The sequence below is a fragment of the Sander vitreus genome, chromosome 5 (genome assembly GCF_031162955.1).
Source record: "Sander vitreus isolate 19-12246 chromosome 5, sanVit1, whole genome shotgun sequence".
Lineage (NCBI taxonomy): Eukaryota > Metazoa > Chordata > Actinopteri > Perciformes > Percidae > Sander > Sander vitreus.
The window spans coordinates 10,291,260-10,307,431 of record NC_135859.1 but is presented as its reverse complement, the minus strand read 5'-3'; the positions used below and the strand labels follow the sequence as shown (position 1 = coordinate 10,307,431).

The window sequence follows — 16,172 nt, the reverse complement described above, 5'->3', positions numbered from 1 at the left end:
ACATTTCTCTGCTTATAAAAAAAACAACTGTATTGATCTGGAGATATTAAATAAGACATATTGTAGCGGCTGGGCAGGATGCCGTTGTAATGACTGTTCTGCATTGCAGTGCAAAGGATCATAGGACTATGTTATTAACGGTTCCTGTCGTAGTTTAAGTGTGTAAATGATGTTATGTTAGTGTTTTCGTTACGTATTTATCTTACATGGGTTTTAGTCTTGATTTAGTGTTCATGTTTATTTGCATTTGTTGGGTTACCATGACTGAGACACTGGGGTAGGTTGAGTATCGAGTGTGTGTAGAACGTAAATAAACTAGAGTACGTGTTTGTAGCGTCGATGATACGGTTTGACTCGGCGGTTCTCCCATTAACTGTTAAGAGAAAATGGAAGTGTTTAATTTTACAAGTAAACACATTAGTAGCAGTTCTAACATTTGACTAACTAACGTTTCGATGTAGATTTACATCTGGACTCTGATGAAGATGTAACTCTACATCGAAACGTTAGTCACTGTTTTGCACCTTAAGTAATAAAACTGTCAAGTAAGAAGACATCTGTGCTGCACCGGCTATTTTTTGTTACTTTAGACCGTTTTTGTCCTGCCTTGGTTGCACCGGATTGTTGTGGTCTGCAGAAGCGCAAAGAGAACTTTCTCTTTTTTATTTGATATAGACCCTGCATGGGCACGTGACGTCACGCTCCACTCGCGCGAATTATGAACGCCATGACGGACGACGGAAGAGCTATGCTGTAGACGGACGGCAGGCTAAACTCGTACGTTTTCGTTCGTGTTTGTGTTCTCACATTCACAATCTGCATAGTAATCCTCACCAACACAAGCATGCAGAGTAATCCTCACCAACACAAGCATGTGTATGTATTGCCTTTCTGTTTTAAATGAGTGATAAATAAAATGATCCTCAACCAGCTAGCTGCCGTGCTAACCAGCTGTTCCTGCTAACAGGACCAACCCGATGATGACCCACATAACTAGCTAACATCGGTTATTCACTGACCTAGCTACATATCCAAAAAAGAAAGCCGTTCCCTTGATCATGATGATGACCCACATAACTAGCTAACATCGGTTATTCACTGACCTAGCTACATATCCAAAAAAGAAAGCCGTTCCCTTGATCATTTAACTTAACACACATACAAAAAATATCAGTTAAATTAAAGATGACATGGCACGGAAACTAGTTTCAAAAAGGCCAAAAAAACGAGTTAATTGCGGGTCAGCGGAGCTCCTACCCCGGCTAGCTGATGAGCTAGCTGCAGCTAGCTTTGGACTGCTCGCTAGCTGCTGCCCATCGCGTCGTAATATCCACCGGTCAAATCTTAACATAGGCTAGCGAATATAATCACAGATAAGAAGATGGCTAGATGTTACAATTATGTGTGGTTACTACGGATCATCGACACTCCGTGATTTGCATGGATTCACGTGTGATAGATAATTAATGACTGCACTTCCCAAAGTTGGGATGTGTTCAGGCATCCATTAGGAAGTTGCATTGGCACACCCAGTGAACAACGGTATGTGGGTAGCCACGACCGACCATGTCCTCTAAAAACATAGGCTACGTGTTATATAAATCTTTACTTAAGTAAAGAATAGATGTTAATACAAAATAAACCCTAGATTGATGTCTTATCTTTGCCATTATGAGGTACCTCCCCCCACCGTTAGCGGAGCATCGCGTACCTGTAGCCCAGCCAGCTACAAAGAACTGGTAAGCATCCAGACTTTTATAAGCTTTGAGATCAGCACCATAACCTATATGGGGATACCCCGTTTACCACATAGTGGTGCAGATCGTGTGGACTGAAGTCGGGCAGACTCGGTGATTTAATGAGGTCTATGAAAACGGAGGGAGAAAGAATTAAGGGTCGGTATCCAATCCTGCTATCTCCAACTTCTCCAAATACTGCTCTTTGTGAGCACCTACCAGATGCCCTACCTCGACCGATAACGGCATGACAACTTGTTGTTCAATAGAAGAAGCCATAAATACAGTTTATTTAGTGTTATGTATTTCAAACTGATTGAAACTATGAAACTTTCCGCTCGTCTACTATTAGCCTGTGCTTCCGCCGTCTGTCATGGCGTCGTCACGTGGTCGTGGTCTCGTGTTTGCAAAGGGTCTATAATGTTGTTGGTATTCACAAAGTAAAGCTCTGTGTGCGCTCTAATACAATCCTTACTCCGCTGTATACACCCTCCACATACTGGCATTGATGCTTGATTATAAAATAGTACAATACGAATTGTATTTACATTGAGACACTGAAACTCATTTGTCAGTATTTCATAAAGATAAGGTTAATTTTCATAAAAGCACTACTCGGTTATCTATATTAAAAGAAATATTTATCTACAGTAGTGTTAAAATGATTAGTTGATTAATAAATGGGTCAACAACAATTTTGATAATATATCAATTGTGATTCATGGAGCAGTAATGTCTGATTCAAAATTTTCAAATGTTAGGTTTTGCTGCTTTTTTAGCTTTTACAATAAATCATTGTAATATTCAATATAACATATTGTTTTGGACTGTTGGTTGGACAAAACAAGCAGTTTTAGAAAATCACCTTTGTAAGGGGCATTTTTTTACTACTTTATAAAATTGTATTATGATAATTTCACAGATTTCGCATTTCTTTGGCAACCAACTTAAGTCATGAAGTTAGTTATTAATTCCTGTTAGAAAAAATCTTCAAGTCTTGTGTCATGTCTCATCTTGACTATTGTAAGATGCTATATTCTTTTTTTAAAGCAAATTCCTTTTAAGTGAAAATCTACTTGGCAATAAACCAAATTTTGATTCTGACTTAAACCAAAGACCTAACTCTGTAGAGTTCCCTGTTGCTGGCTTTGCTAAATCTCTGGCTTTCTGTTTAGGTTTAAAATCAAAATCCTTCTAATTACTTTTAAAGACTTTAACAACTTGGCTCCACCATATGAGTTGCTGAGCACATATTGCCCCAATATGCGTCTTAGGTCATCATCTAGTTTAATCCTAGTTTTAAAGTGTAAATAATGTTTTACTTACCTACTTTATAGACTAAACAATACATCAATTAATTAAAACAATTATAGACAGATTAATAGATACTGAAAATAATCTTTAGTTGCCACCCTAATGTTAATAACCTTAATGGATGTGAAAAGAAAATACATCACAAAAAATACATGTAAAAAATATGTACAAAAATACATATGAGAAATATCAAACTTCAGCATGGTAATGTAACAAGTCAGAGAAAATAACAAACCAATATGATCTCAGGAGTATATTGTATTTAATGTGCAGAGGCGGGGCAAAAAGGGGGGCACAGGGTGGTACGTCCCCCCCTGAAATATGATTGCCCCCCCTCTTGGTGCCCCCAATACATTGGGCTAGAGTGCTGTCAATCTGACAATTATTTTCATTGGATCAAAGTACTGTAACTTGGCTGCCTGTTCTGCCAATTTCCCCTGCCCTTGTCACATGACCAATTAATGTTTCCATGACGACTATCCAAAATTCTGATACTATGGAACCAGCACTGGAATTGTTTTTTTTAATAGTCTGAGCCTATAGAAAATGTTGATTGTATTTGGATATCCAATTTGTTTAAAATGAAAACATGTGACTTTTGATTTTTGAGTTTTTTGGAGCTGATAGGCTTAATTAGCCAATGGCTAACACCTCATTTAGCAATGGCTTGAATGTAATGGACGTTCAGTAATATAAATTAGTTGCGCACTATAGCTTTGCATGACGAGTAAGTCCCTTCAAGAGAGTACATCTGACAGAGAATGTAAATAACAATAACTCATGAACTCAATCTGAGCATTCAATTATCAACTGCTCTTTCGGAAGAATTGTTTGCACCGTATCTCATTTTCCCATATTCTTCAATGAACAAAACAAAGTTTTTTAAGCACCTAAGTGTAAAATGTGTAAAAACTGATGCAGCTTTACTGACTCTGGACCCTAGTTTTATTTTCAAGGACATTTGAGAAGAATAAAAGTTAACTGACTTTGGCGTTGCTTTCTGGAGATACATGTTTTTCCTTCCATCATGTCATCTTTGAAACCCCAAGATGAAACTAATTCATTTTGATGAGAAGTGTCCAAAGCAGCTACAGCTGCAGCTTACAAAGTGACATTGAGTACCGAACGTCAGTGTTGGCCCTTTGTCCAAACAAAACATTGACTTGCCCTCCCTCTACATCAGAGCCAGTGAACTGAACTGAACTGAACCAGTGCAGTTCTGACAGTTCTGTTATTTCTAACATTAGCTTTGTTTACCATTTCAGTTTACTGACACCATCTATAGACATCACACATATTTCATTTGCCACTGACAGAAGACTGTAAGAACGTACTGTTACAATGGCTCGGACAATTATTTTTCTAAAATGAGTGTACTGAAAGTTCAATTATTTTTCATGTCTGAGAAAAGCCCCAGTCTTAATTGCTGGAGTACAATTGCAAAATGAATTACTTGTTGAAAACAACAAAGTATCAATAGCTGGGTGTGTGTATTTAAGATTCACGTTAGAATAGACTTTACCTCTTGTCTGAAGGCCTTCCTAAATCCCGTCATGGACGTTGGGGCAAAGTCTCTACCGGGCACGCAGCTCACCACTACAGGCAACCCTCCAGCACAGGTCCCATTCAACTTCAGTGATGAAACCTGACCCAGTTTACAGCTAGACAGATGGGCTTCATTGCCAGTGCAATTAACAGCGTAGTCCCAGTATGTGGGCTTTCTCCGGCGAGCAAACATCCTGGACAGATGGGGACAGGAGAAGGAAAGGAGATTTATAAAGTATTCAAGCAGTTGAGAGGTTTTTTTTTGTTTGTTTTTTTAAATTTGCCAAGTGCCATTGGAAAAAGCAACAAGTTAAAGCTGCAATCAATATTTTCATATGAACAATGGGTGAAATGCAATGTGTGAGATGTTGCTACTAGTGATGAATCCACAGAAAATTATCACCAGGCTTTGGTCTATAGTCTTTTATTTATTTATTTTATCTTTTTTAAACTTTTACAAAAAATAGAAAAAAACCTACATACAAGATGGGTATACAGCATCTAACATAGTTACATGAAGTAAACCAAGTAATAAAAGAAAGACAAGAGGCTATATGAGAATATACACAATAGCCAAAGTAGTCCAGTGTTCCTGTCCCATGATACCGTCAGGAGTATAAATAGAAAACAAAACAAAACAAAAAGAATACACACACACACACACACACAACACACACACACACTCACAAAAGAAAAAAAATAAGGCCCAGAGAGGAGAATCAAACACTTAGTCAGTGCCGAAAAAATACAAAAGAGAAGAGAAAAAAATAAATAAAACCATACAAATACATAAAAGCCTGTTTTATATGTTCGTCATTTAGGTCTCATCAAGTAAAGCCAAAAATGGTTTCCACGCTTTCTCATAATAGTTTGGTGCATCCCCTCTGCTAAGGCAAATCTGTTCTATTCTAGAAACACAAACCATTTCGTTGAGCCACCTCTTAAAGCAAGGAGATGATGGAGACTTCCAGTTGAGTAAAATCAATTTCTACCATGCCTGCTTACAGTGGGAAGGGAGGGTCGATGTCCTTTCAGAGGAGCCAAAGATTGCCAGGTTACAGTCTGGTTGAATGTTTACTTTATATTGCTTAGAGAACCAATATGTCACTCCAAAGGTTGTCCAGTACTGGGCAGTACCAGAATAAATGTGAGAGTGAACCTTCGGCTCCGCCACATCCATCACACATGGGAGACACTGATTCAAATATTTTATTAAGTTTAGTTTTGGAATAATGCAGTCTATGTATGACTTTAAATTGAATTAACCGATATCTAGAGTTTATAGAACACTTCTGTATACCGGACAAGCCCTCCTTCCATAATTCCTCTGACAGTGGAACTCCCAGTTCTTTTGCCCATGCCTCCCTGAAATGACTGGTACCCGCTGGTGTCTCAAAGGCAGTGATAACCGAAACATTTGGTAATCCAAGGAATTTTCTTATTTGATTCAATATCTTCAAAGAATTACTAAGAACATAATTGTAGCTAAATAACTTGTGAGACAGTTGTGCCTTTGAAAAGAGTAACGCTGGGAGTGAGGTTTGTGACACAGACATGGATTCAATATTTAGACACAGTGGAGAGGAACAGTCATCATAGAGCTGGGCAATATATCGATATTATATTGATATCGTGATATGAGACTAGATATCGTCTTAGATTTTGGATATCGTAATATCGTAATATGGCATAAGTGGTGTCTTTTCCTGGTTTTAAAGTCTGCATTACAGTAAAGTGATGTCTTACCAGACTGTTGTAACAGTTCTATTATTTACCTTTACCCACTAAGTCATTATATCCACTTTACTGATGATTATTTATCAAAAATCTCATTGTGTAAATATTTTGTGAAAGCACCAATAGTCAACAATACAATATCATTGTGGTATTGATATCGAGGTATTTGGTCAAACATATCTTTGATTTTCTCCATATCGCCCAGCCCTAAGTCATCCTAAGGAGGACCCCACAAATTGTTTGGTTCTGGTTGGTTGTCAGTTGAGGTCAAGGGTCGGTAGGGAATTTATTTTATTTTTAATTTATTTATTTTTTTCCCAGTGGCAGCAAGGGATAGGTAGTTTTTTTTTTTGTTCCTTTATTCACGTCATTCACGTGCATATTAAGTAGCCACATGTATCTGTTTTGGTCTTATAATACATGGTTTACCGCTCCAGCAGAGAGGATGGTTCGTTTAGACAGCAGGTACGTTTACAAGAGTTTTTCCAAAATTCAAGATTCGTTGCAAACTAAGATAAACAGTTAGACTACAAACTGACATCTTTCATTTTAGCTTGTTTGTAAAAAGTCGCTATAAGAGTAGAGCTGTGTTTGCACAGCGCGGTGGACAAGAGTGGACAGCGCAGACAGAGCAGACTGAAATATCGGTTTCTACATGTTAATGTCTGTAGAACAGGTAGGTGTATTGATAGGCTAAGTATTGACTTTTTAATCATGGAGGGTTTATTGTAGGCTACTTACAGTAACGAGTGTAGCGTTAGTTAATCTGCGCCAGCGGCAGTAAATAATGTATAATCTGTATCGTTTCAAATCAGTTACATGTGCTGCGTTAAGTACGTCGGCTCTGCTGTGTGTGTGTGTGTGTGTGTGTGTGTGTGTGTGTGTGTGTGTGTGTGTGTGTGTGTGTGTGTGTGTGTGCAACGCGGGCATCGCTGTTCAGAATCCCGTCTATATTCCATAATGCAACACTTGTATCCAAATGAATTGTGTTGGGAAGTTGTCATTAGCTTTACTGCTGTTAGCCACCTCCATTGAGCCACAGGGACTTGCTGTAACGTTAGAGCACTCTAAAGGGTGTTTACCTTTCATTTGATCGTGTTTGCTTGCTACGTTGCCATCCTCTTGAACAACATTAAACACAACAGTTCCTGAGTGGTTTCGTCTGCCCTGTTTAACGTGTTGAAGCTCCCCAGCGGCGCAGTAGCGTTGTAGCTGGCCGGTGAGGGCTGCTTGAAGGCACTGTCCTCACGCTGCTGCCGTAAAACTGTCCATAAAACTGGACACGGCAACGTTAAGTGCCGCTGCAGCGACATCGGGTCCTCTTCCAGCATTGCTGGAGGACAACAGGCATCTTGCATCGCAAGAGTGCTGTACAAAAATGGAATTATAGTTCGCCTCAAACTTTTGATTTGGGTATTTATTTAATTCGTATCATTTCTTCCCCAAGCTCATAAAATAAATTTGGGTCGCACATAAATTGACAGGGTCGGTCGGAAACCGGAACCAAACAATTATTTTTGTTAGGCCTAAACAGATCAATAAATCATCAGCATACAGATTAACAAGGCTTTCAACATTACCAAACTTTACCCAATGAATACCTGGGTGACTCCTTATGCCTATTGCAAGTGGTTCCAAGGTAATATCAAAAAGAAGAGGAGAAAGAGGGTCGCCCTGCCTTACACCCCGCTTCAACTCAAAAGATTGGGATCTATCTGAATTAGTGAGAATAGAGGATACTGGTTTAAGATAAATTATGTTCACCCATTCAATGAAATTTCCCCCAAATCCAAATTGTTTTAGTGTCTTCAGCATGTAAGGCCATTCAATCTGATTGAATGCCTTCTTGGCATCAAGGGATAAAACAGCAGCCTGTGTATTCTTCCCATGCACTGAATATATTGTATTTAAAAGCAAACGGACATCACTAAAAGAAAACCGACCCGGGATAAATCCAGTCTGATTAGGGTGTACAATTGTGGAAATGTGCTTAACTAATTTTGTCACCAAGACTTTAGTATTTTTAAGTCACAGTTTAAGAGAGCAACAGGTCTGTAACTTGCCGGATCAACCTCTTCCCTTCCCCCTTTCAAAAGCAAGCAGATATTCGCTTCATATAATTAACTGGGAAGCGTCTTATTTCTCATAGAATTGTTCACCATTCTCAGCATGAGCGGAACTATTTTGTCATGAAATGATTTATAAAATTCACAGCCAAAGCCATCTGGACTGGATGTTTTTCCCGAGGGGAAGGCTTGAATAGCATTCAAAAGGTCAGTTTTAGAAATCGGGGCCTCCATGTCATCTCTTGCTGCACTATCTAATTAGGGAATGTTTAAATTGGCAAAAAAGTTACAGAAATCTGCTTCAGTGGCCTTTACTTTACTAGAATACAGTTCCTTATAAAAGTCCCTGAAGCAGACATTTATCTCTCTTGGATTGGTTAGGAGTCTGCCTGATTTGGACTTTATACTGTGAATGGCCTGTTTAGCCCTTCCACCTCTAAGTTGGCTAGCTAACAGTTTCTCTGGTTTATCTCCAAGTTCAAAATATTTCTGTTTAATTTTCAATAGAAGACTACCAACACGCTTATTAAGAATGGTATTTTACTCATATTTTAATTTCAAGATCTTATTGTAATCAGTGGTTGAGAGGGAAGATCTATAGGCCTCTTCCAGTAGGCCTACTGGAAGCATTTTTTTCAAGTCCTTGAAGCGGCTGTTAAGTTCTCTTTTCTTGGCTGATTCAAATGAAATAATGTGGCCCCTCATAACTACTTTGAGGGTCTCCCACAAAATAGAATCAGAGACCTCTCCGTTACCATTTGTAACAAGAAATTTGTCTATACGTGCATTCATGTGCTCAATAAAAGACTGGTCTTCAAGAAGAAGAGGGTTGAGGCGCCAGCTATATTTTGGAGTAGACAGGATATTTTTGAAATTAAGAGAAATTGGACTGTGATCAGATATTAAAATATTATGATAAGTAGAATTAGTAACACTAGGGAATAATTCAGAAGCTATCAGAAAGTAATCAATCCTAGTGTAAGACTTATGGACATGAGAATAAAAAGAAAATTCTGTAGGATGCTGCAGTCGCCATATTTCAACCACATTCCTTGTCTTAATTAAAATCATTCAGAATTCCCACCGAGGTTATTGCAGGAGATGGATTTGTAGAAAGTCCATCTAAGACCGGGTCAAGATAACAATTGAAGTCGCCTCCAATAATAACATTAGAGGCAGAAGCCGGTATCAAATCAAATGCTTTACGGAAGAAGTCAGGATTGTCAATATTCGGACCGTAGATGTTGAGCAGCGTTATCGGAAGGGAGTTTATATGCCCAGATATCATCAAATACCTGCCATATGGGTCTGCTGTCATACAATCAAGGTGAAATGGTATATTTTTTCGGAGAAGAATAGCAACCCCCCTAGACTTGCGGGTAAAAGGTGCTTGATAGACTTGTTACATTCCATGAGACCAATGTAAATTTATCATTTATACTGCTATGGGTTATGCTATCGGATACTGACATCATCTCTGGAATAAAAGCAATCTGGTATCCTCTCAAAAGTGCACAAAACGCAATAAAACAAGACACATAAAGAACCTACCTTGTAACCTGAGGTAACACACTCAAACAAACCCATGAACCTGAACATGTCCCCTACCCGCCCGGCGCCCACAAGCACTTCCCCAAACGAAGCACAGACATCCCTTCATGCCCGGGACCGCTACACGCACGGCTGAAACTCGCTTTCAAACCTGTAACTCGCTATTAAAGCTGTGATAGCTAACTTTGCCTTTGCCTAGCATACCTGACCGAAGTCAGAGAAATCAAATTGACAGTCTCTCAAAATGTTGAACACAGTTATCTAAATGAGAAAAGCAGCATCAAAATAGTGCTATTAGCCCTCCGTGTAAGTATACACTAAGGGTACACTTTAAGGGACCACAACAGCCTTAGGATCAGTTCTTTAAGTCAGTGTTCATAAAAGTCATTGCCTCACTCGGTGTGCTGAAAACCTTAAACCGATCCTTGTGTTTTATCCGGAGCCTCGCTGGGAAGAGTAGGCTGTGCTCCACCTTCAGCTCCCGTAGCATCCTCAGGACCTCGGTGTATTCACGCTGCTGCCGCATCACCTCTGGCGTGTAGTCCGGGAAAATAAGCACCTTTTTGGCTTTGTACTCCAGTTGTCGTTCCCTCCGGAGACAAAGTATGAGCTCCTTCTCCCATAAAAGTGGACCCTGTGGGCGGCGGCCGCAGGGTCCAAGATTAACGGCAGATGTGCCGTGTCGCTGTCGCTGTCGTCATGACCTGGCGGGCTACCGCTAGCACTGTTAGAATTAGTGTTAGCAGAAGCTGAGGGTGGTCGAGATGACTCGACGTTTTTGAACGGCTTCTTCGGCATATCGTTGCATACACTTAACCGGTTAAGCCCCTCATGTGTAAAGTTATTCCCGAGGCTGATAAAATTAAGTACGAGACTGTCAAAGTAACAATTTTAAATCTTGGCAAGGAAGAGCCCCTAAAAGCATGTCTACTCTATGCGCTGCTCTCTAGCCGACCCCCGTCTATAGTCGTTAACTATCTTTGAGCTAATTGTTTTGGTTTCAGGGCTTGCAACTTTATAATAATAAGAAAAAGAATATAAATAAATTGTATATGTAAAGTGCTTTTACAAAGCACCAGAACTGTAATGGTGGGTTCAGTGTAATCCAACTCATCCTCGTTTTAGCTGTAGCATGCAGTTGTTTTAGCAATAAAAGCAACTAGTTTGTGAACATAGCGTATGGTGTTATATATGTGTCACATTCCTGAGCGAGCACAGAGAACTATATTTTGCAAGCACATTACATTGCATTTTGAACAGAAATGTACACTCGCAAAAAAAAATTCAGTTTGAGTAAACAAAAACCTATTTCGTGCATTTTGTTTTAATGGTATTTCTAGGGGGGGGACAACCCTTGAGGGGGGGGTCCCCTGGGATTTACACCCTTGAATAAATGTATTTGCATGTCTTTCTCTGCTCGCAGGTAGACGCTGCTGCGCTCCGGTCATGTCTCCCTCGCTCTCAACCTCTTCTCTCTGGCTCTCAACCTCTTCTCCCTGCGCGCTCAACTCTAGACCAGTGTTGCCAACTCTTTTCCAATGAAAGTCACTAGCACAAGCTCCAAAAGTCGCTAAAAGTCGCCAGATGACGTCATACGCTCATTTGCATATTTTTGACGTCATTATGCAATCATTTGTATAAAGCTTAGAGGTTGTGTCAGCAAGGTAGATAGAAAGAAATAGAACTCTTTAGCCAAATAATCACAAATGAAATACAGGAATTTATTTTACCTTATAATTATTACTTAGGTAGCCTATCTTTAAAAGTAAAAAGAAATTCTACAAAGGGAGGGAAAAAGATCGATAAAGAATTCTCAAAGAAGGCTGGCTTGCCCAGGTCCAGGCCAGCTCAGCGGCGTCTTTCTCCCGTCGCGTCCCGCTGTCTCTCCTACCTACACAGGCCCCCGCACACCCTGTCCCCCCCTCCCCTTCTAACTACCTGCACACTGTGCGCAGTGCTGCTGCACATGAGGAGAGAGGGGAGAGGCTGCTCCGCTGCTCCTCAGTCACAGAACAGAAGACTGTTTTGGCGGCTACAGGAGAGAAATAACTTGCGTGCTCGCTGGACAATACTGACGACTTTTCTACAGAAAGTCAATGTAATGTGCTTGAAAAAAAGTCGTTAAGGGGGTCTGAAAAGTCGCTAAATCTAGCGACAAAGTTGCTAAGTTGGCAACACTGCTCTAGACACGCTCGCTCAGATTTTCACAGCGTTACAAGTGTGCCACAAAACCAACCAATCGCAGAATCAAAAGGTCAATTCTGATTGGCTGTTCGTCTCCAATTAGATCGCAAGTAGCAGGAAACAAAAATGTAGCTAGGAGGAACAGTCTTTTTCAATCAACACCAAGCCCCCAGGAAGAGCGCCATGTCTAAAAGCCACCATGGGCTTAGCGGATAACGGTGGTACTGCACCCCATGGCCCAGAAAGACTTTTCACATAGACTTTGCATGGTGAAAGAAACGTCTATATTTCAGCGGATCATTTGTTTCGGGGTATATCAACTTACCAGCCCGAACAATTAAAGGGTCCTTGTTTAAAATGTTTTTAAAATTTTTAACATTCACTAGTAGCGAATCCAGAATTTTTAAATTAGGCATGATGAACGCGCATAATGGACGCGAGCAGAGCCGCGGGACTGCGCCCGCTCGCTCACATGACTGTTCTCCCCATAGACAGTATATAAGAATGGACCAATAGTTCCCGTTGCTCTGGACGGAGGCCAGTGAAGGCCATTAGAAGCACTTTTCTGGTGAGCGCTGAGCGTTACTGTGCAGCCTCCAACTGAGAGAGAAGACGTAAATGTGACGTGAGCAACCTGTCTGAAAGTTGTAAGTCTTCTGGTAGCTGTCCCAAGAGAAATCTCAATCATTCCCAATCTTGCAGAGACGGAGAGCGTAGGTATATGTAAAGAGATAACATGGACACAGGCTAATTATTGCTAACTAAAATGCTAGTTAACATTAGTAATTAAACTTAAACAGCTAATGTAAGTCGAAACTGTCTGCAAGCTTCTCCTGTACTATACGGTAATTCCTCTACTATGCCACAGTAAGTCCCGTGGTTATGACACAATCGTTAGCCTATTTTTACAAAAACGTCTACTACGGAGCCATAACGTGAGGTACAAGGTAATGGAGCCTTTTATACATTGTTGTGTTTCTTTAGAAATAAACAATGGACAAATAAAGTCGCAATTTAAAGACAATTTAAACGCTTCAGATGTAAAGTTATTCGCTGTCAAAGTGACGTCAAAATGAATGTTAATTCATGGAATGTTAACGGGGGGTGAGTGCTTATTAGCATCAAAATGGCGCCATAGGAGGTTCGGGTTGTGAGGAGACGCTTACCCCCTTGGTTCTCCCGAGGTCATGTAGCTAGCTGTAATAATGGATATAGCTAATGGTTGTAATTCACCATGTGTTCTATTAATATGTCCATGGTAGTATCTTATGAAGTTATGATACATCCGAGGGATGTATGTATGCTGTAAAGCCTGTTAGCTACGTGAATGTAACGTCATTAGCATTTCCCAAACTGGCGGGCTATTGGCTAGCTAGCTAGTTGCTAACATCAGGGGTAGCTAGCATGGCTGTATTAAGATTTATAGCTACATAGCTAGCTATATGCCTACATAACGTTACTACAGAGTGATTACATCGCCTTGGTTCTCTCTTATGATACATCCGAGGGCCGTATGCTGTAAAGCTTGTAATGTGGATGAGAGCTGAAGCCATGGATGAGCTTTGTTCACGAAACTGCAGGCTAACTGCTAGCGCTAGTTATTAGCTAGCTAGCTAGCTAGTAGCACGACATAATTATTAAATCTCCTTGGTTGTCTAGCTAAATACATCTATAGTTTATTTAGCTAAGCATGTAAACGATCGGGAACAACGAAAACACAATGTTTAATGTTAGTGAATATTTTAGACAATGAAAACGGCGAGTTCATGAGTTCGCCACTTGTAAGAGACACGAGAGATAAGCTCATGAACGAGCGTGTTGCTACCGGTCGCTAAGACAACACAAACAAATTGTTGCTAGTGCGCGTGTCCATCCTGACGTCATGGGCCAACAATGCGGAAGATCCGAGCTCCATGTTTGCTTTATGCGCTTTTGAGCACTCTCATTCAGTCAGAGTTTTTTTGTGATTGTTGCAGGCAAAAATCCTTGATTACGCGGCACGTTTTCTTAAAAAATGCGATGGAATATGCGGGATATTTATGCAATTTTATGCGATGAAATTGCAGGAACTTGCAAAAACTGTGGTTTCATCATGGCTTCATCGCGGGGTTTGCAGCTTTTCGATGATGTTCATGTCGCGTAATTACGTCACTTCATAACGTTCCCATGGCAACAGGGGAAAATGGCTGCTCTTGTGTGAAGTAAAAGCAACATTTTTCAACTTTCTGCTAAGATATATGTGACTTTTTTGCAACGAAAATGCAGGGATTATGAAATCATGCAAGCCCTGCATATTTTGCGCAGAAATCGGCAATTTATGCGGCGAAAGTGCGCCGTATTTGAAAAAATGCGGCCCCCGCATAAATATGCAGACTTTGGCTGATTATACATTGAATTCTGCAATCGCATAATCACGTTTTTCTGGAGGGACTGATTAACACAACTATTAAGGCATGTCTGTAATATACCGGTCGGTCAATAATAGAAAATACTTTACATCAGTGCTTTCCAACTCTTCTGGTCTGAGGTTCCCCCACAGCCCTGTCATATAAACTTCAAAATTCATCCATTACTTTTAGCTAATCATTTCAACTGTTAACTAAGTCAGTAGGCCACTTTTAGCTATTTTTTTCTACCATTGGTTACTTCGCTATATGTTTTAACATATGTGTTGAGCTGTTTTAGCTGATATATTGTTTTAAATCAATCATAATTCAGTTATTATTTTGATTAGTTAAGCTGCTCCACAATCTTTCCAAGTACCCACTGGCTACAGCAGAGATACCCCTTGCTGGGGCATCATGGAAGGTGTTGTGTCAAAGACTGTTTCCCTGTAGATATATCTTTCCTGCTACTTGCGATCTAATTGGAGATGAACAGCCAATCAGAATTGACCTTTAGATTCTGCAATTGGTTGGTTTTGTGGCACACTTGTAACGCTGTGAAAATCTGAGCGAGCGTGTCTAGAGTTGAGCGTGCGGAGAGAAGAGGTTGAGAGCGAGGGAGACATGACCGAAGCGCAGCAGCGTCTACCTGCGAGCAGAGAAAGACATGTGCATTTATTGTGCACGAAATAGGTTTTTGTTTACTCAAACTGAATTATTTTTTGCGAGTGTTAATTTCTGTTCTAAATGCAATGTAATGCGCTTGCAAAATATAGGTCTCTGTGCTCAAAACATATAATTACTCACTCAGGAATGTGACACATATATATAACGCCATAATAGAGGAGCATTTAGTCGCTAGAGAGACAGATATTTCCCTTAGGAGTTGGTTGAGACCAAAAACAGAGCTAAAGGGGAGTCTGCTGGTGTGTGCATGTGTGAATAGGCAACTGTTTTGCTAATGCATTAGCATAACAACTTGTAAGGTCATATGTCAATCATGTCTGTGATGTCCATCTTGTAAATTCTGCGACCAAATGGCAAAAAAAATGCATTACTGCACGTTTTGTCTGTATTATTTTCTCAATTCACTTTAATACATTTCTTTTTCATTTCATGCAAGTACCCTGAAATTTGTGAGGGGATGAGAAAATAGAATTTAATTAATTTGACAAACGGCACTTAGAACTGCAGTTGAAATTCTAGGTCTACTGTTCGAGAAATGCATTACATTTATCAACATTTGGGGTTAAACTACTGGATGTACCTCAATGCTTTATCTTGACACCATAAAAGTAAAGGTTAGCTAACAGCTGGAGAGTCCCATATTAAATTAAACAAACCTGCTGGGTTGCTAATCTCTTCCTCCCTATTTATTACTGTGCCCATATTCTGTTTTTAATAAGCCTCATTAGCAGTGTGGCATGTCCTATCCTTGTGTCTCATGTCTGAGGTGTACGTGAAACAATGTAATCAAATTGGACAAGCAGCATTTGTTTTTCATTTGGGAGCTGGCGAGAGAGAAGCTGCAGACTGGAAGCTATCCCAAACTAATGTTCTAAGCCGCAGCCGGAGGACTGGCTCTGCTATCTCCTCAATGCAATTTAAAAACAGCTGTGATGCATATCAGTACTGTTCAAACACGGCGATGATTG

At 40.1% G+C, this 16,172-nt stretch overlaps 1 protein-coding gene across 1 annotated transcript in view; it reads right to left on the bottom strand.

Moving 5' to 3' along the window:
• Positions 1 to 16,172, bottom strand: part of loxl2b (lysyl oxidase-like 2b) — a 62,250-nt gene that overhangs the window by 22,572 nt on the left and 23,506 nt on the right. Inside the window, exon 5 of the mRNA XM_078250359.1 lies at positions 4,573 to 4,789. Within this exon, the coding sequence (XP_078106485.1) occupies positions 4,573 to 4,789 (217 nt within the window). The remainder of the gene's footprint in view (positions 1 to 4,572; positions 4,790 to 16,172) is intronic.